The sequence below is a fragment of the Hippocampus comes genome, unplaced genomic scaffold (assembly GCF_001891065.2).
Source record: "Hippocampus comes isolate QL1 unplaced genomic scaffold, H_comes_QL1_v1.1 scaffold47, whole genome shotgun sequence".
Classification (NCBI taxonomy): Eukaryota; Metazoa; Chordata; class Actinopteri; order Syngnathiformes; family Syngnathidae; genus Hippocampus; species Hippocampus comes.
Genome location: NW_017806029.1, coordinates 26968 through 53603, shown reverse-complemented (window position 1 = coordinate 53603; position 26636 = coordinate 26968). Strand labels below are relative to the sequence as shown.

General features: G+C 40.4%; 3 protein-coding genes and 1 non-coding gene across 8 annotated transcripts in view; 2 read left to right on the top strand and 2 right to left on the bottom strand.

Annotated features, from left to right (window-relative positions):
* Positions 1 to 962: 962 nt before the first annotated feature.
* Positions 963 to 3150, bottom strand: mrpl58 (mitochondrial ribosomal protein L58). 2 transcript variants are annotated; one of them, XM_019892617.1, is made up of 6 exons: positions 2943 to 3150; positions 2796 to 2820; positions 2666 to 2725; positions 2508 to 2590; positions 2226 to 2395; positions 963 to 1124 (listed from the first exon to the last, which is right to left on the bottom strand). In XM_019892617.1, the coding sequence occupies exons 1-6, from the start codon at positions 3108 to 3110 to the stop codon at positions 1040 to 1042; spliced, it is 591 nt and encodes a 196-aa protein (XP_019748176.1). In that variant the 5' UTR covers positions 3111 to 3150; the 3' UTR covers positions 963 to 1039. The 2 variants fall into 2 exon arrangements, with proteins under 2 accessions (XP_019748176.1, XP_019748177.1); XM_019892618.1 differs by having other exon boundaries at positions 2666 to 2703; positions 2800 to 2820.
* Positions 3151 to 3300: 150 nt separating this feature from the next.
* On the bottom strand, positions 3301 to 3372 carry trnaq-cug (transfer RNA glutamine (anticodon CUG)). Its single transcript has one exon. It is a non-coding gene; the product is annotated as a tRNA-Gln (tRNA).
* A 99-nt stretch (positions 3373 to 3471) lies between these two features.
* On the top strand, positions 3472 to 14189 carry daglb (diacylglycerol lipase, beta). 4 transcript variants are annotated; one of them, XM_019892613.1, is made up of 16 exons: positions 3472 to 3582; positions 4009 to 4196; positions 4350 to 4501; positions 5073 to 5247; positions 5320 to 5587; positions 7496 to 7618; positions 7736 to 7863; positions 7947 to 8073; positions 8179 to 8262; positions 9480 to 9557; positions 9650 to 9730; positions 9879 to 10006; positions 11622 to 11690; positions 12041 to 12113; positions 12197 to 12450; positions 13163 to 14189. In XM_019892613.1, exons 2-16 carry the CDS (start codon positions 4102 to 4104, stop codon positions 13356 to 13358), a joined length of 2031 nt encoding a protein of 676 aa, XP_019748172.1. In that variant the 5' UTR covers positions 3472 to 3582; positions 4009 to 4101; the 3' UTR covers positions 13359 to 14189. The 4 variants fall into 4 exon arrangements, with proteins under 4 accessions (XP_019748172.1, XP_019748173.1, XP_019748171.1 ...); XM_019892614.1 differs by having other exon boundaries at positions 3472 to 3894; positions 9882 to 10006; XM_019892612.1 differs by having other exon boundaries at positions 3472 to 3894.
* A 622-nt stretch (positions 14190 to 14811) lies between these two features.
* Positions 14812 to 26636, top strand: part of LOC109529277 (C-Jun-amino-terminal kinase-interacting protein 4-like) — a 38295-nt gene continuing 26470 nt past the window's right edge. The window contains exon 1 of the mRNA XM_019892582.1: positions 14812 to 15457. Coding sequence (XP_019748141.1) covers positions 15158 to 15457 — 300 coding nt within the window. The 5' untranslated portion in view covers positions 14812 to 15157. The remainder of the gene's footprint in view (positions 15458 to 26636) is intronic.

Here is a 26636-nt window from a genome sequence, read left to right as displayed (position 1 = left end):
GAGGGGTCCTAAAAGTGGTGGGGGTGAGGGGGTACCAAAGGTGATTGTAATCACAGTAAGCAGGAAATACCTTCAACAGCATTCTACATTGTTTCTTTCAAATCCAGCTAACAGAGAGGAATCATATCTTAACATTCCCTCTCTTGATCACAATTAATATTGTGATCACAAAACCATCTACTATGAAATCTAATCTAACCAAGAAGAGAGGAATGATACTGTATTTTAACAATATCAATAAATATGTATATTTTTAAATTATTGGAACTGATATTTGGTCCAGTAAATAAATGATCCCAGACTGTACACCACAAAATTATCAACATACGCCAATTCATTTACACACTGGAGAACGTTTGTTTGTTGTTTTTTTTTAAATGTTTTTAAGTATACTTGATCATTGGTACAACAAATAATACTGACAGATGAAGTATCATTAATAATTGGTCTATAGTGATAGATGAAGCATATTTGATAATTGGTCGAACAAAACAGATAGCTAGCTAGCTAAATAGTGTTAAATGTGTGACTTGTACAGGCAAGTAAGGTATGGATGGTATTATTTCCATGATCAATTTCTATCGTTGAGGATAAAGCGGTTCGGAAAATGAATGAATGAATGAATTTCTATCGTCGATGACCTACTGGACTGATTTTCCCTGTACTTTAAGACAGTGATTCATTTTATCTTACGGTCAGAAAATTGTGACAGGTTGCGGGACTCAGTAACTGTAATAATATTCAAAAATATTATGATGAGTAACTTGCTATTACTTTACTGCCAAAATGTAATACATTAGAGTGACGTGTTACTTTTGTAACTCGTAAACACTGGTGAAAAGTACCGGTAAAGCATTTGTTGATTCCAGTACAGTATTTACATTGAGATTCCTTGGCACAATTTTTTATTTCTTTTTTTAAAACTGTTGACATGGTGATTGGTCACAGAATATCGAAGCAATTTTTTTCAAAACTATTTTATTACAAAGAAAATAGAATAAATACATTAAACTTGACGTTAGAAAGGTGGGCTGGAACATTAATCGAACTCCAGTCGCCTGCTCTGTTTGGTAGCAGAATGGATCTTCTTCTGTCTGATTCTCTCCTTGTTTCTGTTGTCTAACCTGAAAAACAGTTTCTCCATATAAGGCCATCATCACAAAAGAAAGACAATCACAGTATTTCCCAAAATACTGATTCGCATTTACCCGGATTTTCCGCAGTATAAGGCGCTTCGGAGTATAAGGTGCACCTTCAATGAATGGCTTATTTTAAAACTGTTCATATGTAGGGGGCACCGCATTATAAGGCACATAGAATAGAAGCTACAATAGTGGCTGAAGTTGCATTATGCATCCACTAGATGGAGCTTCGCTAAAGTGAATACAATACAATACAGCTTTATTATAGAGCGCTTTCACAACCGCTACTGACGTAACAAAGCATTGTTTTTCTTCACTTGCAACCGGGGCATTAATCAGGGTAGAGGAAATTATTATGACTTCCAAAACACCAGTCAATGTTAACACAAAAGCCTCAAGCTTCAAAAATAAGTCCGGAAAAGCCTACTATGACAGCTGGATTCTATTTGATGTTTATCAGAGGCACTGAAAATGGTGGGAGTTGTGTGTTGCCTTCGTATTTCTGAATGGGTTGTATAGTACTTTACTAAGTAGCACCAAGCTTGCGCCGATCTCACACTTCCTGTGCACAGGCGATGTAAGCGTGTTGCAACGCATTAATGCATGCGGGTCCAGCCCGGCGAAGCTTTTTGGTTAGTGACACCATAAAATTGAAAAATCTGTGATTCTTAGTTTTGCTATTCAGTGTTTTAATGAGGCACAAAATGCACATTCTGACTTACAAACTGCAATGTAAAATCACTTCTTTCAAGTCTTGATGCCCATTTACAAGATAATGTGCCCACTTGTGCAACTTGTGGAAAGTGCATTATAAATAAAATCAATTATCATTATTATTTATTATTATAAATGACCATGCACAGCAGTTAAACCATTTTTTTTAGAGCTTTGAAAGAAATCTTTTGTATTTCTGTCAAAATTGACACCCGTGCGCTACATTGAGGAGTCAGACAAAAAGCTTCTCCAAAAAACTAAACTAATATTATTTAACATAAATCTTACATATACAATAATTTGTAACACAGTGTATGAAAAAACACTGACCGCTACAGCATCTGAGCAAATATGGTTTAAAATTGTTACCTAGATTTCCATAGGGCAATATTTTCTGGCGTTGCCTCATGTGGCTTCTCGCTAGCTTCTGAAATGACAGATGAGACCTTCTGTATGCAGTCATTGAAGTTCCTGTGCTGGCTCCTGCTCAGCTCAGATGTCACGATCAACTCGCCAGCCTTGTTGATTCGATTTTTGTTCTGCATCACAAGGTTGAAATGTTGTACACTTTAATAATAATAATAATAATAATACATTTTAGTTTTATTTACAGGTTCGCCATTAATATGGTGACAGTGTTCTTCAGCACACCTTTTCCATTATTTTCTGTCGCACGTCTTCTGGGATCCAGTCTGCAGTTAACACATGGAATCTAATCTCTGTTTTCGTATTGACTGTGGGATGAAATTGCATTGTCAAGTTGGAACACACACACAAATTCACCGTTCTTAGTTTGACTGTTGAAATACCTTTATTGACATGCTGACCACCAGGTCCACTGCTTCGACTGTAAGACACGGTCAGACGGTCTTAAGAAAACAAAGTGTTAATACAAAGTAGGCTTAAGGGAGTATTGTGATTTGGTTGGCAAATATTTACCTACTGGAACGAGTACTTGAACACCCTAAAAAAAGGTTCACATTTATGCAGTCGTTTGGTTTTGCATCAGAACCGTTTCAATCTCATTGAAACATTAGAAATGTACATTCATCATTTCAATGTAGCAAGCTACTGTATTTGACTAACCTGGTTGTTATCTGTCCCTCGGTTTGCATAACCAGCGTTCGGCTGGAGAATGTTGTTAAGTTGATTAGTCTGAACACACCTTGGTTTTACTTGCTGCGGAATCGTGGTTAAACGAGTTCGGACATTACCGCAAAGAAAAATATAGCATCGAGCTATGTGTGCCGCCATGATTATCCTGACGTCACCGGAAGTGACGAATGAGCCGTGAACGAGACGAGTTACCCCTTTCGACATTTCTGTGGGGACAAAATGAGTATCTAAAGACGTGTATGCTATTAATTTTAATAACAATAAATTAAACATATGATGCATACATTAAAAGTTCAAATTCCACCGATGACACATAAATTAAAATTTCAGGTTCCACCGAGATTTGAACTCGGATCGCTGGATTCAGAGTCCAGAGTGCTAACCATTACACCATGGAACCCTAGGTACTGTTTCGACAGATATATGCAAATATAATGTTGAGAAAGGCGTTCTGCCGAGGGAGTAGGCAACTTCCAAGGAGATAGTGTTTTGTGAATGGCGCAATAGTAATTGTCCGTTCTCAAAACAAAAAGCTAGGAGCGGAACGAAATAGCGACGCTCTGTTGCATAGGGTTGCTACATCCGGATGGACAGGCTGTGGGAAAAACAAGTCCGTTTATCTTAGAATTTGTTCTCTTAATGTCTCGAAACAAACGCGTTGGCCGTGCAACGAAATAATAATTTGTAAAATGTCGAAACTAACCATTTTGTGATAAATGAAAATCTTTATCGTGGAATCGGTTTATTTTTAGTGTTTGTGGCTAACATTAGAAGATAATCAGCTAATCACGTAACATCAACAATTCCCCCGACCTCCATGAAGTACCTTAATCATATTATTTAACGTCAGTAAAGCACGCGGTTAGTAGCATTTGCCGTGCATCGAAATGATTAGCGGGACGTTTTGGCTATCGTCACAATGGTAAACACTCGAGATTGTTATCTGAAAATGTAATATGGCGTGTTGAGACAGGATTCTTGAGCTTGTGATGCAACGTTAGAAAGGTACAATGTGGCAATTTTGATATGCTTTCAGGAAGTGGAGTCATGAATGACCCGAAGCGCCCGTTAAAGAGATTTTATAGCAGTCTATTACTCCGAGGAAACATTTCTTCGTTTTGATTCCAAAATGCCTGGAATGGTGGTTTTTGGTCGTCGGTGGGGAATCGCCAGTGATGATCTTGTCTTCCCTGGAGCTTTCGAAATATTCATCCGCGTACTTTGGTAAGTATGAGCCTCAAATTATTAGTGAAATCAACAATTCTATTGCATAGTCGTTAATTGTAACTCTGCTATTCTTTGGGATCGTGAATGTAGTTGACATGTTTCTCTCCCTTTGTTACGCCACACTTTATGTATTGTCTTTCTTTCATTTAGGTGGATTGGCACCGTTCTCCTGTACTCTTATCACAAGGGTCAATTTGATTGTAACGGGAAAGGTGTTCTTCACATCTACCTTATTGGACTCTTAGTGGTGCTGGCACTCATCATTCTGTCACTATGTGCCATTGTATATGTCAGTGCTCAAGGTAAACCCCATACCATAAGAATTATTTTATCTGCTGTAGAAGTTGACATGTTTAGTTAATGCGGCTGCGCAGTGGCATGGTTTCTCCAAGGACTCAAAAAACATGCATGCTTTGTTACAGTCCTCTTAGATGTGAATGTGAGTGGACATTATTTGTCTATTTATATGCCTTGTGATTTACTCGCGACTAGTCCAGCTACTACCCCTACCTCTTGCCGAAAGTTAAATGGTTATCCTAATGAGGACAAACGGTGCAGAAAATGAATAGATGGACAATAATTAAAAATATGTTCGTCTTAACCGGGTAGTTCCGTCATGTCTAACATCCTGGGTAGTTTGTGAATTGCCACCTAGGAGTGCCATTAAAGGCTCATAAAACAACTTCACGCTGCACATTCAAAGGTTAGAGAGCACAGATGTTCAGCCGATTTCAAAAACCACGTGTTAAGTAATGGTGGTTCCGTTCTATGCCTTTCTTAATAACAGTCTTACGACACACAAATCCAGCTGCTGGTTTACCTCACGTTTGCTGCTGTTAATTCCATGAACGGCGATAATGTTTGTGTTTTCAGGTACCATAACAAACCCTGGATCACGACGCTGCATGCCTACGCTGGTGTACCTGCGAGCTCTTCTTTACCTCCCCGAGCTGATGTGGGCCTGTCTGGGGGCTGTGTGGGTGTCTGATGATAGTAAAGGTTGTGACCCACCAACCGTGGGGGTTGTCGTCGCAGCAGTGGTTGCCAGGTGGGATACATTAGCGTGCTTTACTCTATTGTGTTTTAAGAGATGTTGAATACAGATTTTCTCCTCATATAGTTGGATCATCCTGCTCTTCACGGCTCTGGGTGTAATATTTGTCTTTGACCCACTGGGCGACTCTCGGCCTTCAGCTGCTCCCATGGAGCCCCTGGGAGTGCGACACTTGGAGAGCGGCGGGGGAACTCAGTTCCTTTCCACGGCGCGCTCGCTCGCCGTCAAGGTGTGGGAGAGCAGGCTCCGACTTTTGTGCTGTTGTTTGCCGCAGGACGAAAGCAACCGAGCGGCATTCTCCAGCATCTCGCAGCTCGTCAGTGGCTTCTTCTCTGTAAGTCTCTTCCTTCAAAGACACTTGAGGAAAAATCGGAATTCATTCCAAATGAGAGATTCCATATGAGAGACAGACAAATAGTGTGTTTTGCTAGCATAGCTCCACTCTTTCTTGCCAATGTCTTAGCATTTTTGTCAAATGATCACCTAAATAAATCCAGATTCTTAAAAAGAAGACTATCACAACTAGTTGTGTCAAATCTGTCAAAGCAAGGTACAGGAATTATATATGCCAAATGTATACGATTGTAAAACTAGCCTGTCAATCATCTTTTTACCGTTTAAATTTTTTTTTGTTTGTAATTTTTTTGTGTAAGGTTACAGAGTGGAAGTGGTGCTAATCAATGTATACGATTGTAAAACTAGCCTGTCAATCATCCTTTTTTCCTTTAAATTTTTTTTTTGTTTGTAATTTTTTTGTGGAAGATTACAGAGTGGAAGTGGTGCTAATTTGTGAAAGATATGATATAGAAGGCATAAATCCTTAAAAGGACTGATTTTTTTTCCCATCTCAGTATCCTATATTTATTGAGGATTATATAATGATGGAATGATCTTGTATAATCAGTGATAATTTTACAGTTTGAGCCCCGCGAGTCCCAGGGACTCGCTGATCAGAAAAGTATGAGTCCCATTATGCATTTAGAGAGTCCCAAATTTCGAAATCTGAAATGGTCTACTTATTCAATTGCATATGATAATAACACAAACAACAACAATATACATTATAGGTTTATTTCTTATAAACAAATTCTGCAAAAAATTAAATAATTCAGGCATACAAGATTTGCTGAGAAATAAGTTCCTATTTCATCCTATGGTTCAGTCTTTGAGTTCATAAATTCTCCTCTTTTTACTCTGCTTCCAATGATGTAAGGCTTTCTCAAAGTCAACTTATCATCGCGAAAAACTATCCAACTTTCGCTGCTTCCTCTGTGATATCTCCGCATGTTATTATTTTTTTAATCCAAAATTGTCAGCCCTTGTTTATATAAAGATATTACTGGGTTTAGAATCGTAGAATTTGCAGTGGCCCAGGCAGGTTTTCAGTAATTAATATGAGCTACTATAAAGAAAAGCATGTATATTTGTGCAGCTTCTGTCGACGTATGATTTCTAAGATGCCTAAAATTTACAATTGTAAATTTGATGATTGCATTCACCCTATCAAGATGATGTTTAAATGTGAGATTGCTGTCCAAGTATTTATTTTAATTTACATTTTGGATTGGTACACGAATAAAGCCAACCTGTCAATCATCTTATCCCAGCATAGCAGCCCTATTTTCCTGCAGGTCCTTACACGTTTGGGCTTAAAATAGAAATCTGGACATGATAAAATATCCAAAAAGAATGATATATAACAACATGAACTCATTCACTCCCAAAGACGTTTTTAAACGTCTTTTCAGACTTGGTCTAGAATTGGCTGGTACTGAATGAGTTTTAATATTGCGACTACTGTGGGAAAAACACTTCACGGACACAAATCTAAAATAATTCATTTGATTGTTTTACAAGCTGGTATACAGTGTATGGCAGTGCCTTCTTGTGCCGCCTGACTTGATGACGGAATCCTTCGGTGCACACTCTTCGTAACCTTCAATGTTGTTGTTGTTGTTCTTTTCCCCGCCCTGCCTTGAAATATTGGTCTAGAATTGGCTGGTACTGAATGAGTTTTAAATAATATTGCGACTACTACGGGAAAAACACTTCAAGGACACAAATCTAAAACAAATCATTTGATTGTTTTACAAGCTCATATACAGTGTATGATGGGAGCACCTTCTTGTGCCGCCTGACTTGATGACAGAATCCTTTGGTGCACACTCTTCGTAACCTTCAAATGATGTTGTTGTTGTTGTTTTCCCCGCCCTGCCTTGAAATATTTGTGTGTGTGTTGCAGGACACAGACTTGGTTCCCAGTGATATTGCTGCCGGTTTGGCTTTGCTACATCAGGAACAGGACAAGATGGAAAGAAGCAGAGATCCAGATGTCACCACTGATCACAGTCCATCCTCTCCCATTGTAAGTACATGTTTTTCCCCCCCTAGTAGATTATATTCAAGTAACTGCTTCAATGACACTGTTCAGTTCCGCTTATGTTAAGGAGATACATTTTGCAATATTAATGAAAATTGGAAGGAAGAAGATCTGGAGTCCGAGTTGGAGAAAGCCGTACACTTTATGCATTTTGCTGCTGCGGCGTATGGCTGGCCTTTGTATGTTTACTCCAACCTTCTCACCGGGCCCTGCAAACTTAGCGGAGACTGGTATGATTAGGTTGTCTTTTTAGTTACATCAAAAGGTTCGACGAGACGATTTGGTATTGAACAAAATCTATTTCTGTTGTTAGTTGTAGAAGTCGTGCTGACGAGTTTGACATTGTTGGGGCAGACCACCTGGGTTGTAATTTTTCTTCCATCCTGCAAAGCACTGGATTGCAAGACAGAGACTTCATTCATGTCAGCTTCCACAATCAGGTAGTTTCCCTTCATCCTTTTTGAAGATGGCGAGAACAAAGGTGAATTGACTTCAGTTGCTGAAATTCTTCTGTTCATTTTGTCATCAAAACAAATGTGTTTTAGATATATGAGATCCCCTTCTTTGTGGCGCTGGATCATAAGCGGGAGTCTATTCTTGTGGCTGTCAGAGGAACATTGTCATTGAAGGTGAGTTGTGCCATGTGACTGAAGTCGACTATCTTTGGATGATATCCTGTACACCAGGGATGCCCAACCTTTTTTGACCAAGGATCTACTTTTCGATCAACCATCCTCCCGCGATCGACTCGTTACCACACACGCGTGCATACTCACGCCCTTAAACATGCATGCTTTGATGAGCGATAACCATCATGGCCTCTAAGATGAACGAAACAGAAAAATAAAGTAGACACAAGAGTTTCTGGGTTTTTGAAAAAGAAATCATTGCCAACCTTTGTCGAGACGTGACGCAGAGGGATGGGACGGACTTTTGCAGTGTGTTACAGATTGGAGCTCACGTGTACTGTTTTAAAACGCTTCTCCCGGCACTCCAGATTGCCATTCCCTCAGTGAATTGTACATGAAACAAACTGAATGAGAATAAAAATAACAATAAAAGATATAGCCCAACAGCTATGCAAGCTGCAATTCCAGAATGCTGACCTCTAACAACTTCCGGTGATGCAGGTCACGCGCCACCATAGGTTAAAGGTGACCTGCTTTTTAAATTTTATTTTGTAAGTACTTTTTTGTGAAAGTGAGACTGACAGGATGCTAAGGGTGGAGTGTGCACTAACACAACAATATATCATATTAATAACACGCACGCAGACACAATTGTTTTTTTCCCCTCAACACCCCTCACGATCGACTTGCGAGCAGTCCGCGAGACACCTGTCGATCGTGATCGACATACGAGGCACCTCTGGCGTACATCATTGTGGCTTACTATTTCTGAGACATAGTGTGAGGAGTGGAATAGGAGTGGTCCTCAACCACTAGTCTAACAGCCAGGTACCAAATGGCTACCACCTAGCTGGGAATGTTCGTGGCGCATCGTAATATGTGCTTTATTTGATTTCAATTACATTCGGCAAGTTTCAGGAAAAGCACACGTTCCAGGATTTTGAAGCAGGCTGTGCTCTCATTAAAACTCATTCAGTCCCAGCCAATTCTGGACCAAGTCTGAAAAGACGTTTAAAAACGTCTTTGGGAGTGAATGAGTTAAATAACGCCTCCCAGTGTTTCCGTGTTCCTTTGCAGTTTACTTGTGGTGTGCGTCAGAAGTCTGAACAGCGAAATATGCATCCAAGTTTGCAAGCCTCGGTCGCCACTTAAAAAAAGAATCACAGGTAAATAGAAGAGTATGACCCAATGTGTATTTCCCTGTGTCTGCATTCAAGGATGCCTTGACAGACCTTTCTGCCGAATGTGAGAACATGCCCATCGATGGCGTGACTGGAGCCTGCTATGCTCACAAGGCCTGTTCCCCAAACAAAGTTCTTTCTTTTATTCTTGTTTGTTTTTGGTTTCACAAGTTTTTGAATTGTGTCCTTCTCACTGGTTCTTGCAGGGCATCAGCCAGGCTGCATCTTACATTTACAGAAAGCTGGTCAACGATGGAATCCTAAACCAAGCGTTCTCCATTGCGCCAGTAAGTAGAATGTTGTGAAAATGTATTTGCCCCTGCCCTGATTTCTCACAACTGTACTACCGCTCAATAGAAAGAGAATATTCTATCTGGCCCTATGTTCAGAAAAAAAAGATTTATACATGCTTTTTTTTTTTGTTTTGTTTTGCATGAGTACAAACTGGTCATTACCGGTCACAGCCTGGGCGCGGGTGCAGCTGCAGTGCTCGCCATCCTATTGCGCAACTCCTTTCCCACTCTTCAGTGCTATGCCTTTTCTCCACCAGGGGGACTCCTGAGGTAAGAACGGCTGGTGGGATTCTTTGGGACTGAATTTAATGGTGGAGGATGAAGGGAGCATGAGTACCATCCTGAAAGGGCAAAAAAAATAAATAAATATAATTGTGCCTTTTGTCTTCAAGTTTCAAGCATCCACGTTGGTACACTGCATGGATGCTCGCAATTATTAGATTTGCCTTTTCTCCACCAGGGGGACTCCTGAGGTAAGAAAGGCTGGTGGGATTCTATGGGGCTGAATTTAATGGTGGAGGATGAAGGGAGCATTAGTACCATCCTGAAAGGGCAAAAAAATAAATACATATAATTGTGCCTTTTGTCTTCAAGTTCCAAGCATCCACTTTGGTACACTGCACGGATGCTCGCAATTATTAGATTCGATTTTTCGTTACGTTTGTTTCCAGAATCAGAATCATCTATACATTATCGTATTGAATGTCTTTGGAAGGAGCTGCAACATACCTTTTGGAGAAGGCGTCCATCAAACCTAAGACAACTGTAGTCGTTTGCTTAGGAAAATATGAAAGGTTTCCAGTTAATTTTTAATTATATAGTGGTACCTCTACTTACGAACGAACCCATCTTTATCCGAAATTTTCAAGTTGTGAAATGCCTCAACAGGAAAATTTTGCCTCTTGTTATGAAAGAAATGTCAAGACACGAAAAGTAAAAATAGAGGTGGCCAGCTTCTCACAGCTCTGAATTTCCTGAACGCAACATACTTAGAAATGCTCTGCCATTGGCTATTACCTAGCATCTTCCTGGCATCCCATTGGCTAAGAGGGACCTCTACTGTATGTGTCTATGTGTGTAGATAGATATAGATGGATATGTGTCTATGCAGCGTCCTCATCCTTCGCCCCTCCGGAGGTGTTCCGTGTTTGACGTAAATGTGAATCACCCAGAAAGTGTCCACTTGTTGCTCAATCGCTCACTATGCTGATGTTTACCTTGGACATTTTCGAAGGATTGTTAAAAGCCGACAAAAGCAAACGTCCTTGGATCAGTTCTTTACAAAACGGCAGGGAAAAACCACTTCCGAGAGAGAACATGAACGAAGAGGGCAAAAAGCTTTGAGAACGTTAAAAGTTAAATGATTATCATTTTTATTCTTTATTCTTTGTTTTTTACATTATGCACAACTCTCATTTGTTGCGCAATAATCTAATTGTAACATGTATTTGTTACATATTTAGATTTTGATTGATGTTACATTTTTATACTTTAGAAAACATTTAGGTCTGAATTTTGGGGGGCCTTGGAACGGATTAAGGCATTTACATGGAAAACGCGACTTACACAATTTTGTAGTGAAGAAATTTCTTCCAGACCCAATTAATTTCGTAAATAGAGGTACCACTCGACTGCCATTGGACCACAAAAATAAAGCAATGACTGATTTTCATGAGTTCATTTTCATGAACCCTTTCAGGGACAGCAGGCACTACAGTGGACAGCTAATCATGTAATCAGGTTATAGGGTGCATGAAAGGGTTAATTTTCAGGAAAATGTAATTTATTATTACTTTGGTTGTTTTCATGTTATTGCTGTGAAACTGGTGGTTTTTTTTTCTTGAATGGAAGATTACCAACGATTTTGTATTCATTTTATATACAGTAAAGCCTTAGCTGATTACTCCAAGGACTTTGTGGTCTCTGTTGTACTGGGAAAAGACCTGGTTCCACGGTAAGTGTGTCACCATCACATGTACTGGTTTTTGAAAAGAGTTGACTTATTGCACTGATTGAATCATTTTATTTCAATGTACTACACCATTATTTGGATGGACTGTGTATCATAGAAAGTGCAACAGGCTTGTGTGTTGTAGTTTCCCAAAATGGACTAAATGAACGCGCCGTGGTGTCGAGACTTTTATAGACGCATGTGTAATGCGGACTATATTTAACACTGCTCTGCTATTACATGCGTAGAGACAAAGACAACTGACAAGCTCAACATTTCGAAGCCTTTCACATGATTGTCTCTCGTGTCATTACCGTATTGTGAAGTCATATTGTCCCCCCTCCCCCATATAGATTGAGCCTACCCAATATGGAGGATCTGAAACGAAAAATACTCAAGATCGTCTCAAATTGCAATAAACCCAAAGTAAGAAGCCATTCAAACATTAATAATACAGCCTTAATATTAGTTGTGTCTCAATGTCCGTTGTGTGTGGGTGTGTGTTGCAGTACCGCATCCTTTTGCAGGGATGCTGGTACGAACTGTTTGGTGGAGAACCAGATGACTCTCCTTCTGAAATGGTGAGCAGGAGGGAAGAGGAGCTTAATCTGCCTCTGCTTGGTGAAGAATCACTTTTGATCCACCAATCGTCATCCTATCAAAGCCTGGCGTCGGACGACTCACCTCTCCACACTGTGCCACACATGCCTTTCTTCCTACCTGGACGTGTTCTGCATATTCTAGAAGATGGGCCCACACGCAGGTTTGTTGCCTACAGATTTTTTTTGAATTCCTAAAATGTATATTTCATATGACTCTCAGCCAATGTAACAGGATGCAGATATGGACATTAACACTGCACTTAAATGTAGGAACATTTAAAAAAAAAAAAATCTGTATTCAATGATTTGATTGAAATGCATTTCACAGAAAGGTTCAATAAAAATCAGACCTAAATAACATTTGAAAAACAAATGGTTCTTCAAGATTAAATGCAAACATATTGCACTAAAAAGTTAAAGACAACTGAACATTATAATGAAGTATTTATCTTGCTTACCTGCAGACATGTGGAGTTGATAAGATAACCTTTATTTGTCCCACACTGGGGAAAATACTAAGATGATACTAATGACCTTGGATTTCTTGAGCACTGCTACTTTTCCCCGCGCATTCAAAACTTGCCAACAGAAAATATATTCAGTCTCCTTTTTTTTCCCCCTCCTTAAAAATTGGCCATTTTCATCACCAACATTTCTCTTTATGGCAGGTTGTGTAAATGACTAGGACTTGGTGACAGCATATCTTTTCCTTCGACTTTGTGTCGCTTCAGAAAGCTGACATGAGCATGAGCTCTACGGTTGCCCATAAGTGATTGAGAAAAAAAACACCAACAAAAAAAATATATGAACACGGTTATGCTGCAATGGATTGTATTTATTCTTAACATTCGAAATATTTTCCTTTTCTCCCAGATCTTGTTTCTCCCAGGTCCGATACCGTGCCGAGTGGTCGAATGAAATGGCCTTCAGAAGTATTTTAATCAGCCCCAGTATGCTCGTGGATCACATGCCGGATGCTGTGCTCCGAGCCCTCAAGAGCCTGACCAGCGACAAGCCCTACTCGCTCTGCCCGTCATCCTCCAACCACAGCCAGCACAACGTTGTCTGAATGTACCACACAACCAGGCCTGTCTTGACTACCATCACAAATTTCCCGTTTAATTTGTAAATAAGGTGTTTGTCTTTCTCCAAGTGGATTCTGTGCCCTCCGATCCTGTTGCTATGCCAATATTTTGTTGCACTTTTACCAACAGACCTGTGGAAACGCCATTGTAGTTGAAATCCCACAGGAAAATGTTTTAAGAAAAAGGCACATTTTTTTTCTTTGCACTTTTAATCATTTTATGGTTTCAGATCTACGATGTCTTTCTGTGAGTTTTAATGGCATGATCTCTTGAATGTGCTTTGTGTACAATATTTCACACGTTTGTACTGTATATATCCTGTAGTATATGTTTGTGTGTGTGATGTGTTGCTGGCGGACTGTGCCCTTGCCTAACGTGCGAAGTGACCACTTGTCTTCCTCGTTGGTTGGAATGATGAAGGATGACAGCTTAATAGGGATGTCTTTGGTTTGATTATCTAAATGTTACGTCTTTGTCTAGTAGTTGTGTTTTCCTGTTTTGAGATGTCAGGGTGAACAGTGCCTACGCTTTATGGTAAAAAGAGTCTGTCAAATTGTTTCGACAGAAAAAAACCCTACTATGTTCTGAGTCTTGCTCAGGATTTCTCCAGCTGATGTTCAGTCGTATGTTGGTGCAAATACAGTAGGAGAAAGACTGTATTCAAATCAGTGCAAGCTGACACGCCATGTTTTTTTTTCCACTCCCAAAACGGCAGTACAGTATTAAGGTTTGAAACTTATGATGCTTTCATCTTCCAGATATATATCGTATTCAATAACATGATGCAAATAAAAGCTCTTGTGGAATGTACTGACTGACATCCTCTTACTGCCCGCTATTAATTTCTCTAAAATTGCATTTGGAACGGTAACGATTTGAAATACAGGCAATGAGAACATCTGAAAGTTTAGTAAAAATCCCTTAAAACAAGCGAAGCCTGTGAGTCAATAGGGTGGAGGCATAAATCATTCATAAATGTTTCCACGATGTCTCAGGATCGGCTGCAGTTCTGACTCCATCCTCCCAGCCCGCTTTAGAATGACGTCACGGCAAGGGACCTTCCCCAACACATGAAATGTTCATCGTCCTCGGAAATTCAAACTTCTTACTTTTTCTCTCGACGAAATTGAGAATGTCGAGGTCTGTATCTGTACATAGTTCTTTGTACCATCAAATTAAAATTTCTTAAATGGTAATATAAAACAATGTTTTCAAAAAAATAAATTTAATCCTATTTAAACGCCTACACATACATGCGCATCCGTTGCGGTCAGTCACAATTTAGCTTGAAAATAAACGATCAATAATTAAATCAGATTAGTCAAACAGGCTTGTGGAATCTCATTTTAAACGTGTTAAAATCATAGTCAAACATGATGTGTAGTGTCTGTACATGCTTATGGTTCGGCGGAGTTCACTGCGTCCTAGTCTTTCCGATTTCTCCTCAATGCAGCAGCAGGAGCTCATCTGTTGGACAGTGAAACTAATCAGGAGCCAAGTAAAGTCTTTTCAGGACTGCTAACAACAACAAGGCTAGCAAAGCTCTTCAAGTCGTCCGCTGAGCAGAGAAGTTCGGACAAGCCAAGCATTATTGACGCTCAGGGCGGACTGTTTCTCCTACGTTACAGCACAGAACACTTGAGCTATGCTTTAGAAACAAGCTCTACTGCTTCAAGAGGAACAAGGTGAACAGGCTCCGGACGTCAATCCGAAGCTCGCGGTTAGCTCGTTCACATTAGCCGGGGGAAGACGTGTGCGGGTAGCGGCCAAAAAAAAAAAAAAAATGGAGTTGGACGACGTCGTCCTCTACCAGGACGACTCCTGCAACTCGACCATGATGTCCGAGCGGGTCTCCGATTTGGCCAGTTCCATATACCGCGAGTTCGAGCGGCTCATCGCGAAGTACGACGAAGACGTGGTGAAGGAACTGATGCCGCTCGTCGTCGCCGTACTGGAGAACTTGGACTCGGTGTTCGCTGTCAACCAGGAGCACGAAGTGGAGCTCGAGCTGCTGAAGGAGGACAACGAGCAACTTGTCACCCAGTACGAACGAGAGAAGTCGCTGAGAAAGCACATTGAAGAGGTGCGTTTCCATGGTACACGCTCTGATTTGCCGCCACAATTTGTGTAAAGCACATAATCCAAGTAAGTGTTGAAATTAAGATTAGTTCTGCACTCCACTTTAAATGAAACCGGTTTCAGAATTACAATACGGAAAATAAAGTGTAACTCTCAGAATTTGACAGCCGTACAAAGTATTTAATTGAACAAGCATTAAACTCTACTGGCAAATTTTGCAACTTGTGTTCACTGTACCTACGGAGGGGGGGTTAATTAGTCTTTATTTTGCTTTGATTTTAGCTTTTTTTTTTTTAATCCACTTGGTTTCAATTAGCTTTTGGAGCGTAAAAAAGTTTAGTGTTTTTTTTTCTTCAAAAATGCTTAATTTTAGAATAGTTTATTAGTTTTAGTTTTAGGTTTAGTTTTTAGTATACAGAGTATTTGTCAAGTAAATGATTTTAAAAAAGGACACACACACACACACACACACGCACACACACTGTCACACACTTTATTTTTGTAAATCTGGGGTGTACAGAAATCAATGAAAGCAAATTTTGTAATAATCACAATTTTTAATAAATGATGGCTTCAATGTTTGCTATTTATGATACAAAGTCTATTAAATGAAGAGTGCCATGAGAGATGCTTTTCATCAACAATATGCAAGTTTAAAAATGTTTGCAAAAGATATGTTAAATATTGCATAATGTCATTACTAATTACTATTAGTGTTGAGATGCTTCACTTCTGAGACAATAATCCATAAAAAGAATTTTAAGGGCTTTCCCTAGCCATGTAAATTTGAGAATTTTCTCAAATTCACACTTTTTAGGTTGGGTGATGCAAAGCATTAATATTCAATGTCTTCGGTGGTAAATATTATTAACCAAATTTAAGTTGTCAGATCATTGTAAACATATTGAGAAAGCAGGCCAAAGTGGCCGATATTACATAATTCACACTTTGTCAAAAATTTTTTCAAAACTGAATCCATCTGATTGGTATCGGCTGATGGCACTCATGGATGATCGGTAGTGTTATTGGCACCTTAAAACCCTGATCAGAATATCCCTAGTCATTAATACTTTTTGGAATATAGATCAGCTATGGTGAATGATATTTTTAATCAGATGTTTTAATTGTCGGTGCTTGAAAGTGTCTTCACATGAAAATGACCATGAGCATTGAAAGGTTTGCACTCTTGTATTTATTTAAAAATATGAGTGTGTGTGCATGTATGAGTGTGCAATGTGCATGGTAGAAGTGTCACCAAGTAAATAATTTTGAGTGATTTATTCTTTGAAGGATTAATATTAAATCTATATACAGTATAACACTATATATTGTACCACTGTAATAAAAAAAAAAAAAAAAAGCTCTCTGTACTGCTAATCCTCACGAGGGTCACGGGTGTGCTGGAGCCTATCCCAGCAGTCTTGGGGTAGTAGGTGGGGTACACCCTGAACTGGTTGATACTCAATTATGGGGCACACAAAGACAACCATTCACACTCATAGTCACATCGATGAACAATTTGCAGTGTCCAATCAACCGACCACGGATGTTTTTGGAATGTGGGAGGAAACCTGAGTACCCAGGGAAAACCCACACAGGCACGGGGCTACCATGCAAACTCCACACAGAAAGGCCACAATCTAGGTTCGAACCCTTGACCTCTGTACTGTGAGGCGGATGTGCTAACCAGTGGTTTACCGTGACGCCCGCTATAATGTTCTTGAGAGAATTTTAAAATTGGCTAAATTAAAAGAACATTTCAGGAAATGAATTTCGACAGGTTGGCTTCTCTTTGAGTGTGATGCGGTCCCAAATTTTGATGCGACTGTGGATAAGATGAGATGGGGGGGGGAGCTAAGCTCCAAAAGGGGGCAAGTCAATTTCTGGTCAAGCTTATCTCAAAAAAGTCCTTAAATCACAACAGATTATTTTCGGGGGATGGATTTTAGTGCTGACATAATTTTTACCTACAGACCTACTATATAAGTTCCAACGTTCAGCCCACTCAAGTGCCCCTTTGAGTGAATTCCTCCTTCTAGTCATGCAAATGTCTTGCAATGACTTTAGAACACATGTTTGTCTTGTTCCTAAGAAATACACTAAGGGTGTGCAGGTGTTGTGCAGAAGCCATGGCAGCAAAAGGCGCACTGAGAACTTGTTGACCCACTGTGCTTTCCTTTTGTTTTGTTTCCTAGCCAATCAGCACTTGATACTTGACCATTCTTCCACACCGCCCTTTTGTTATGGATATGAAGTCACCCTTTAAGTAAAATGTAAGGCTTCAGGGCTCACGACGCAACATTCAGTTGCCCGCGCTTGCATTACTTGCAACTCGAAGTCACCACAAATCTTATTTTATTTACCACGAAGAAAGAGTGAGATCAAGGATACACGCACCAATTATCGGTTTCATGCATAGCATGATGGGGCGTAGACTTTGGATGAAGAATGAAAGGTCTGACATTCGCCATTCAAGCACTAAGTGGTCTGACGAGTTCTGGCTGCTCTTCACACGTATAAATAGAAACTTTCAAAACAAGGTGTTGGAACTCTGTAAATTCAGTGTCCATAATCATCCAATAAGCACTTTTCTGGACACTCGTGACTAAGCAGTTTAGAGACGAGAGACCTTCTAACATCCGGTGTTTGCTGAAGTTGTTGTTTATTTTAAACAGATTCTATTTTGTGTGACTGAACTCTGTAGTCTCAAGGGTTCCTCAAACTTCGTCACGCAATAGATGGCTTCACAAGTAACCATCCCACCTAAGACTAGGGCTAGACGATTATGGGAAAAAAAAACAATCACAAATATTTTGATTGAAATTGAAATCGTCATTATTAATTTTAATTAATCAGATTAAAAAATGTACATACCAGCAGTTCCTGCACGTTTTAGCTTCTTTGGCGTAGTGTGGTGGCATGCATGGATGGAGTCCACACAGAATGAGAACAGAAGAAGTTACGATTGAACTCTATTAATCTAAATTGTTTTTGATTGGGAAGAATTTATGCCATTGACGTTAGTGTGATCTTACCTGTGTGTATACAAAAATACAAAGTGACAACAGAGCGCAGAGTTGGATGCGGAGCACAAAAACACCAAGTAACAACAGACGGCAGGGCTAGATTCAGAAGCCGTGGAAGGCGGCTTGACGTTCTGCAAACGTGTAACTGAGCTTTAACACTGAGAGAAATCAACCACTCCTGTACGACAAAATAAAGGACCACAGCAACCGACAACATCACAGACCCAACCCAAAACACAGCCAAAACCAGTCATAATAGCACCACCCCCTCAGGGGCACCACACGGTGCCCTACTCGGCTTGTGAGGGAAGTCCCGGAGGAGGCAAAGGTCGAGGATGAGGGACCTCGAGACACAGGAACACTCCTGGGGGCCGTACGGAAGAAGATCTGAGGGTGCTAGATGAGACTGGCTTCAGGAGGGAGACATGGAAAAGGAGGGCGAATCCAAGCCCAAACCGTGACCAACATTGGGAAGGTCAGACTTGACTGCAGGGGGCGGCTACAGATCCTGTGCAACCCGCTTGGCGCCTTCCTTCTGGGAGAAGCGAGTTCTGCTGAGTTGCATTGGTTATATCCCTTGAGGGCAGTATGCGTCTCGCGCCTTGTGAAGGGCTGGCCGACCAGTCAGGAAGCAGCGGCACCAGAGTAGGATGGGTGTGCAGGTTTGGTGCTGAGGCGGTGTTATCTGATGCTATTGTAAATCCTGATCACAAAGAGAGATGAACCGCTTGAGAGACTTGGATTCATCACGAGTTGACAGCTGATTTTAGTGCTGGTTGCTCAGACTGGTTGCTGTGGTTGTACTGATTTGAATGCTATTGACAAACTTGTGCACTTAGAATGCTCTAACAATGCAGTTTTAACCCCTCACACTGACTGTATGCGTGCACTCCTTTTAATCCTCTGTGGGCCTCATGTTTGGACCATCCCACGCACAAACATCATCAAGCATTTCGAACAACCCTGATCCACTGCTGGCAGGGGCTGTTACACTTAATCTGGTTTGGTATTTTTCCAAACCCTTTGTAATTAATCCCAGGAAAACCCATCTTGCTTTTTCAGGGCAGGAAAAAACATTGGGGAATGGACATTGAAAGGTCTGTGCCTTTGATGCCTTTTTGCATGTGTTTTTCCAACACACTCTAGTATTTTTTTTTATTTGTTGCTTCTAGACTGCAAGTTAGATGTTGAATGACAAGTGGAACAGGTCACGAAGGAGTGTTCTGATTATTTGTCTTGTCATGACATGTTGCAAAAGCGCAAAAGTTAACCTTGGGCCCCCAGAATGTCAGGTAAGATTGACAGGCTCACGTCATCTTCGGTTCCGCTGGCGTCAGTGTGAAATACCACATGCCTGGGAAAGTTGCTCTCGCAATAGTCTAACGTTAGCGCTTATGTCATGTAAAGTTGTACCTATCTGATGATGTTATTTTCAGATAATCAGATATTGGGGGGTAAAAAGATCACAAGCGCACACACCCCTTCATGTTGTGCCTTTTTGTACCAAACCAAGCTTTACGTATAGCGTCACAGTCTCTTGTGTTGTTTCAGTGTTAGTGTGTTCCTATGCCATCTAGTGGTGATTATTAGCAGGAATCAATTGTAGCGTAAAAGGGTCCTGCAGTCGCCAACACACACTCAAAACAGAAAACTACTTTGTGAGCTCTGCGCAGCCATAATGAAATGAAGATAATACCAAAAGCATAGTTAACTACTGACTAAACGAAGGAAGAAGGAGACTTCTAAGGAGATTACCCCCTTTTGGATGTGAACACACGAGGTTTCTGTGCCTTTTTGTTGAATCAGCTGTCCTCATACCTTTTGTCTTTCATTTATTGTTTTGTAATGCCATTTGTATGTATATGTTTCATGTCCGTGTTTGTGATCAGTTCTCATTGTTACAGCTGCACCGGTTGTGAAGGCTCGATATAAATAAAGCTTTATTGTACTCTATTGTATTCCCTTTAGCATAGCACCATCTACTGGATGCATAGCGCAACCCCAGCCACTATTGTAGCTTCTATTCTATGCGCCTTATAATGCAGTGCGACCTATATAGGAAAACTGTTTTAAAATAGGCCAGGGCGGCCTGGTGGTCCAGTGGTTAGTGCGTTGACCTCACAATTCCAGCTGCGGCCTCCCTGTGTGGAGTTTGCATGTTCACCCCGGGGGGCCTGTGTGGGTTTTCTCCGGGTACTCTGGTTTCCTCCCACATTTCAAAAACATGCATGACAGGCTGATTGAACACTCTAAATCACATATGTCAAAGTGCCGGCCCGCGGGCCAAATCCGGCCCGCGAGAATGTTTTCAGTGGCCCCTGGGATGATATTGATTTATTATTAGAACCGGCCCGCGGACCGCAGCAAGCCGAGAGCCCGCAGATCTTTTACACGCACCAAAACTACATTTCCCACAATGCAACGGTGACACGCCAAGCAGTCGGCCGCTTTATTTAATTATTTATTCGTCTACCAGTCGTTCCCATAACAGTGACATTAGCTTTCAGATACCCATCAAAAATGGCAAAACGGAAGCTGGACACTGAGAACCGGGGGTTTCAAACAAGGTGAGAGTCGAAGAACATGTTCATGGACGTAGCTGGAAAACCTGTGTGTCTTCTGTGTGGAGAAAGTGTGGCGCGATTGAAATAGTGTAATCTGAGACGACATCATGAAACGAAACACGCAAACAAGAACATGGACATGGAGGGGGAAGGGGGATTTCATTAAAAACGGTATACTTAAAGTTTGTGACGAAGTTTACCCCGAAAAAAAGCAACTCTTTTTAAACGTGAGCATTAGCAGAAACACAATTGCAGTGTTTCTGCAAAGATACGGCAGTGCGTGCTGCGCAGTTTGACGGTTTCCTCCCCGACACAGTGGTCCCGCTGCGCATCCAGGCTGCTCAAACGTTGTCGAAAGTTTGGCAGCACATACGTGTGTGTGAACAACTATTTTCTTTGATGAAGCTGAACAAAACATCACACAGAAGTCGATTTACTGCTGAACACCCTCACTCAATTTTGAGGATTTGCTCAGCTCAGAGCCTGACCCCAAATATTGATGAACTTGTAGAAAAGTTAAGACACCACCGAGTATCAGCCTCAGCCTCAAAGAAGTGCATATTACTTATAATATACTGTGCAATCACATACTAAGAGTTTTTACTCAGTTCAAGTTTAAAAATTAAAGTGCAATATTTGCTTTCGCTGCTTGTTACTTCTTGAAGAAAGTGTTGTTTTTGGTTTATACATTTTTGCACTTTATTTTATTGTATTTCAATCCAATTATGTTTTAAAAATATTTTATTCGAGTAAATGATCGAAAATTACTGCACTATTATTTGTTTTTCTTTTAAGTAAATTTAGCCTACTTTTGCTAAAAGAGAAAATATGGACTAGTGATAGTGCCTTGAATAATATCGGCTTCTTTCATTCATGTTATGGGTATTTTTATACAAAGGAAATTTTTTTGTGCCTGTTGAAAATTTAAGTTTACTGCATAACCATAAAAAAATGTTGCTTTATTTATCTGACCGTATTGGAATGTATTTGTTAGGTTTTCAGTCAATTAAATTTGGTTCAATAAACAATATGTGGTCATTTTTAAAATTTTCAATGAACATTCGATCAGTCCGGCCCTCGGCTTGCAGCAAAAATTTTTATCTGGCCCCCCGTCCATTTGACTTTGACTTTTTTTCAACCAGTTCAGGGTGTCCCCCGCCTACTGCCCGAAGACAGCTGGGATAGGCTCCAGCACCCTCCATGACCCTTGTGAGGATAAAGCAGATCGGAAAATGGATGGATGGATTTGGTCGTCACCTTTGGAGTGGATCGCCATGCAGCGCTTAGGACTTGGTAATGATAAAGTTGACCAAAGCATTCGTGTAGGTTAGTAATTAGACCACCACGCATTCGGATTGGCTACAATGTAGCCGCTACATTGTAACTGTGCACCTCCTGTACTCGACCGACGACATCAGGTTAAAGTTACACACATGCAACGTATAATAGTTATTGATTGTATGAAAAGTTCCCGCACGTCTTTTTTTTTTTTTCTCTGCAAACCCGGTTAAATTTGCAATTAAACGCAATCATTTTGTTCCATTGTTTGTTGTTGTGGTCTCACCATCGGTCAGTCAAAAATGCACAAGAACTATGATGTCCAGACTTCATGTGCACCTCCTGTACTCGACCGACGACATCAGGTTAAAGTTACACACATGCAACGTATAATAGTTATTGATTGTATGAAAAGTTCCCGCACGTCTTTTTTTTTTTTTCTCTGCAAACCCGGTTACATATGCAATTAACAGCATCAGTTTTGTTCCATTGTTTGTTGTTGTGGTCTCACCATCGGTCAGTCAAAAATGCACAAGAACTATGATGTCCAGACTTCAAAGAGGTTCTTGAGAGGACGCGTTGAGAAAACCCACAGCACTCTCCGGTCAAACACCTTGAAGTTGTTCAAACACCTTGAATAGTGGGGTGCTTCACTATTTGAGAAGCACTGCACGATACCATTAGTGACTTTGAGGCAAGCAATGACGCGAAAAAAGTTTTGACCCCAACTTGGCCTTAATGGGGAAGTCAAAACAGTCTTTCCAACATGTTCTATGGGCCCCCACCAGTCTAAACATGGTATTCTGTTTAATGTTGTGTTTTTGCACTATAGGTTTAGAAACAAAATCCACCAATATTTATCCATCTCTGGAGGTGGGCATTTTGCCTCTTGCTTCGACTAAAAATAACATCACATTCTATTAATAACTTGTTACTATTTATCTTAGGATCAGGAATGCTTTTTGCATGATTAGGTCTGACATCTACCAAGTATATATTGAATTTATCAACAGCATCATTCATATTATCAGTATTTATATAATTTTCTATAAGATAAGGTGGCCTTTCCAGAGCCTTTACTGATGAGATTATTTAATACATCCCAGATAGCTTTAGTATTATGTTTATTTTTTAATAGATAAATTAGTATATCTTTTTATTTTTTTATTGTAATAATCTCATTTAGGGGGCAAGTGACATTCTACCAAATAATCATATTAACTTCATCAAACATTCGCATTATTCAAGTTCAATCCCACTTGTCACTGCTCCAAACTCAGCGGACTAACTCCAATTTAGAGGTTTATCTCAATAGCGAAGGAAAAGGCAAGGCAGGAAATCCTTCGGAAAAACAAGCACTTCCCTTACTTCTTTTGTCCAGTCAGGGGTGTCTGCTGACCTGCAACAGACGGTCACTTAGTGCAGAGTGCAAAACCAAGGATCATATTGAACATGATACACAGTTCAGGTTTCTGATATCCTGCTACCTAACAGACAAACAAATCATTGTTCTGTAAAGTGCAGTTCAACACATGCTTTGTATTTGATCGACTGCCGACAACTTAAGGTTAAGGTGCTACAGATTGTGGAGTTGGATATATTTGGACACTTATTATTCTACCCCTTCCATTTAAACATCTGTTTGATTTGTGATTATGTCTGATGGTTCATGGAAAACTTTGGAAGCTCATTTTTGAAACCAAAGAAAAACAAGCAACTGTCTGCTTGAGGTTTACATTCCTTGGCCTTTGCATGCATTTCAAACATGTAAATGATTGAAATGGGGAGGCAGTTCATTGGGGACATGGTTAGGGATACCCCGAAAATTCGGTCACTGGAAATTTTTGGCTCAAAATTGCCTAAAATTGCATTTTTGCTTCTCGTCCGAAAGGAGAATGTTGCCTAGCCACTGAGGGCGCCTCTCCAGAAGCCATGTACTGTCTCTCCGGCGGCCGTGAAAGGGTGCGCATCGCTTGGAAGGAACCAGAGATATCTGTATATATTTTTGTTAAATCTCACCTTTTTCTGTATTCATTCACGTTGCAAAAGTCTAACTTGTAATATTAACTCATGCGTCCCCGAAGTGACACGTGCAAAAAAAAAACACGTCACGTATGGGCGCAAAAAAGTAAATATGTTCTTCCATGTATGTAAGGGCTCATCTTATTTCTCCATTTGCAACGTGTTGGGTCCCCTCTGTTTACCTGTTAGCACCTCCCGCCAGAAAGTCCATATTGGAGTCAAGGAGATGGACAGAGGAGCGATGCCTGAAGGAGGGACAAACGATTGCAGAAACGATGATCGTCACTCATTGACGGAATTTCCTGGAGAAAGCGACAACCGATGATGTCACATAATTGACTCCTGGCACAAATCAACCGTCCGTCCGTCCGTCCTGGACGGATGCCCATTTTTGGGACGCTGATATAAGACATTAAATGAGTGTTGGCAACTAAAGAGGAAATATTATGTGCGCATGCGGGTTGCTATTTTAGTCCGCACGCTGAGAAAGCGCGCGGATGACGGATTGAGATGGCGATGAAAAAAAAAACACAAAAAGGTGTATTCCTGACAACATTTAAGAAATGGGAATGCCAGTCGGATTTTTAATTCGAATCATCCGAAGAAGGGCGTATCATTAAGCTTACATGTGATGTATGCACAAAACACGAAAGAGAGATTCGACGGGAGGCATGCTTCCGAGGCTCTTCGTTGTCTTGTCTTACTCACTTATTTTAACGCAAGCTATTATTCTGCACACACCGCTCCACTATAATGAGGTACATTTTTGATGACTTGGTTCATGCAAGTCACACCGGGTTTTGTGAAGATTAGCTACTGTTTGCAGTTCAGACTGTGGTCTTGTGATATAAAATAAGAACACCTCTATTTGTCTCACAATGGAGAAATTCCCAATTTACAGCAGCAAAAATTATGAAAGGGACAAGATATGCCCTGCAGTGACACATACATTTGAACATTTTCACAGTCGAAATTGTAACTGTACAGCTTGAAATGTATTTCACAGCGTGATTCATGAATTGGTGGTTCGCTTGCGATCCAGGGTGGTATCAAGCTTTCAAAAGAATGTTAGATGGTTAATCTTATAAGAGGAACTGATGCAATGGCATATTTATTCAACTCTGAACACCATATATATTCCAAATAAAGCGGAATCTTGATTTTAATGGATCTGTACGTAATAGTACAATCCAGTAGTAGTTCTATTGTATTGTAGTATGTACTGTATGTACACCACATTTGAATATCTATATTTTTTTCAGTTAATGCCCAAAAGTCAGAAATGAGCAGGTTATGACATTCTTATGTAGCTTTTGAAGGTTGTTGCAAAAATCACGATTCCATCATGAGTCTTTTGAAATGCTTATCTAAACCACGCTACCAGGAGGCAGTTTCCCCGGACTCACAGGACTGAAGGTCCTCTGTCAGTAGTTGTGCCCTGTTGTGGTCTTCCCAGAAGGACCCCAGCAGCAACCAAGACATTTGCAGAAACAAAGCGAGTTCATTTCAGCATGTCAATTGAGCGCCGATACAGTGGTGCCCTGTGTGTTTGGTTGCATTCATGCACTTTCGCCCGAGCCACGTGTGTTAGTGTATTGGAACTCGGGGACAAAAGGAGCTTTGTGCATGCGATGTTGGAGGAAGAGTGCGTGACAGTCAACGGGGAAATCCATTCTCTGGAGAGTTGTCTTATGTGCAATCGTACTTTCTTTGTCATATGATGAGCTGCAGGGTGAGAGTAATATGGTGAGTTTTGCTATACAGTGAAACTCCTCTACAACGAAATCATGTTTGCAGCAAGACATTTTTCACAACAGGGGGTTTTTCACTGGAGCAAATTTGATCTCAGATGTAAACACACACACACACACACACACACAAACGTATGTGTACACGCACACACACAAACGATTGTGTAATTTTAATTTTTATTCCAATAGGGCATAAATATGAGCATACGCTTATTTGACACTTCATATAGTCAGTGTCAAAAGAAAAACAGGGAAAGAAATTGTGAAATTTACGATCAGCATTCACTTTTACTTTCATCAGTTTCTTGGATAATGTTTTATTTTGCTTCCTCCGTCTTTCATTTTGATCACTTTTACCCTCTCTTCCAGCGTCAGAGCTCTTCTTGTCTTAGCTGCTTGACATAAAAAGGTCAGTTTTGTAGCCATTTTAGCAATGCAACGTCCATCCTCGTCTGAATCTAACAATAACAAATACTTCCTGGCATGCAATGAAGTTTTACGCCAGCCACGGGGCGCTTCGTAGTCCTCGATGGCCATAGTTA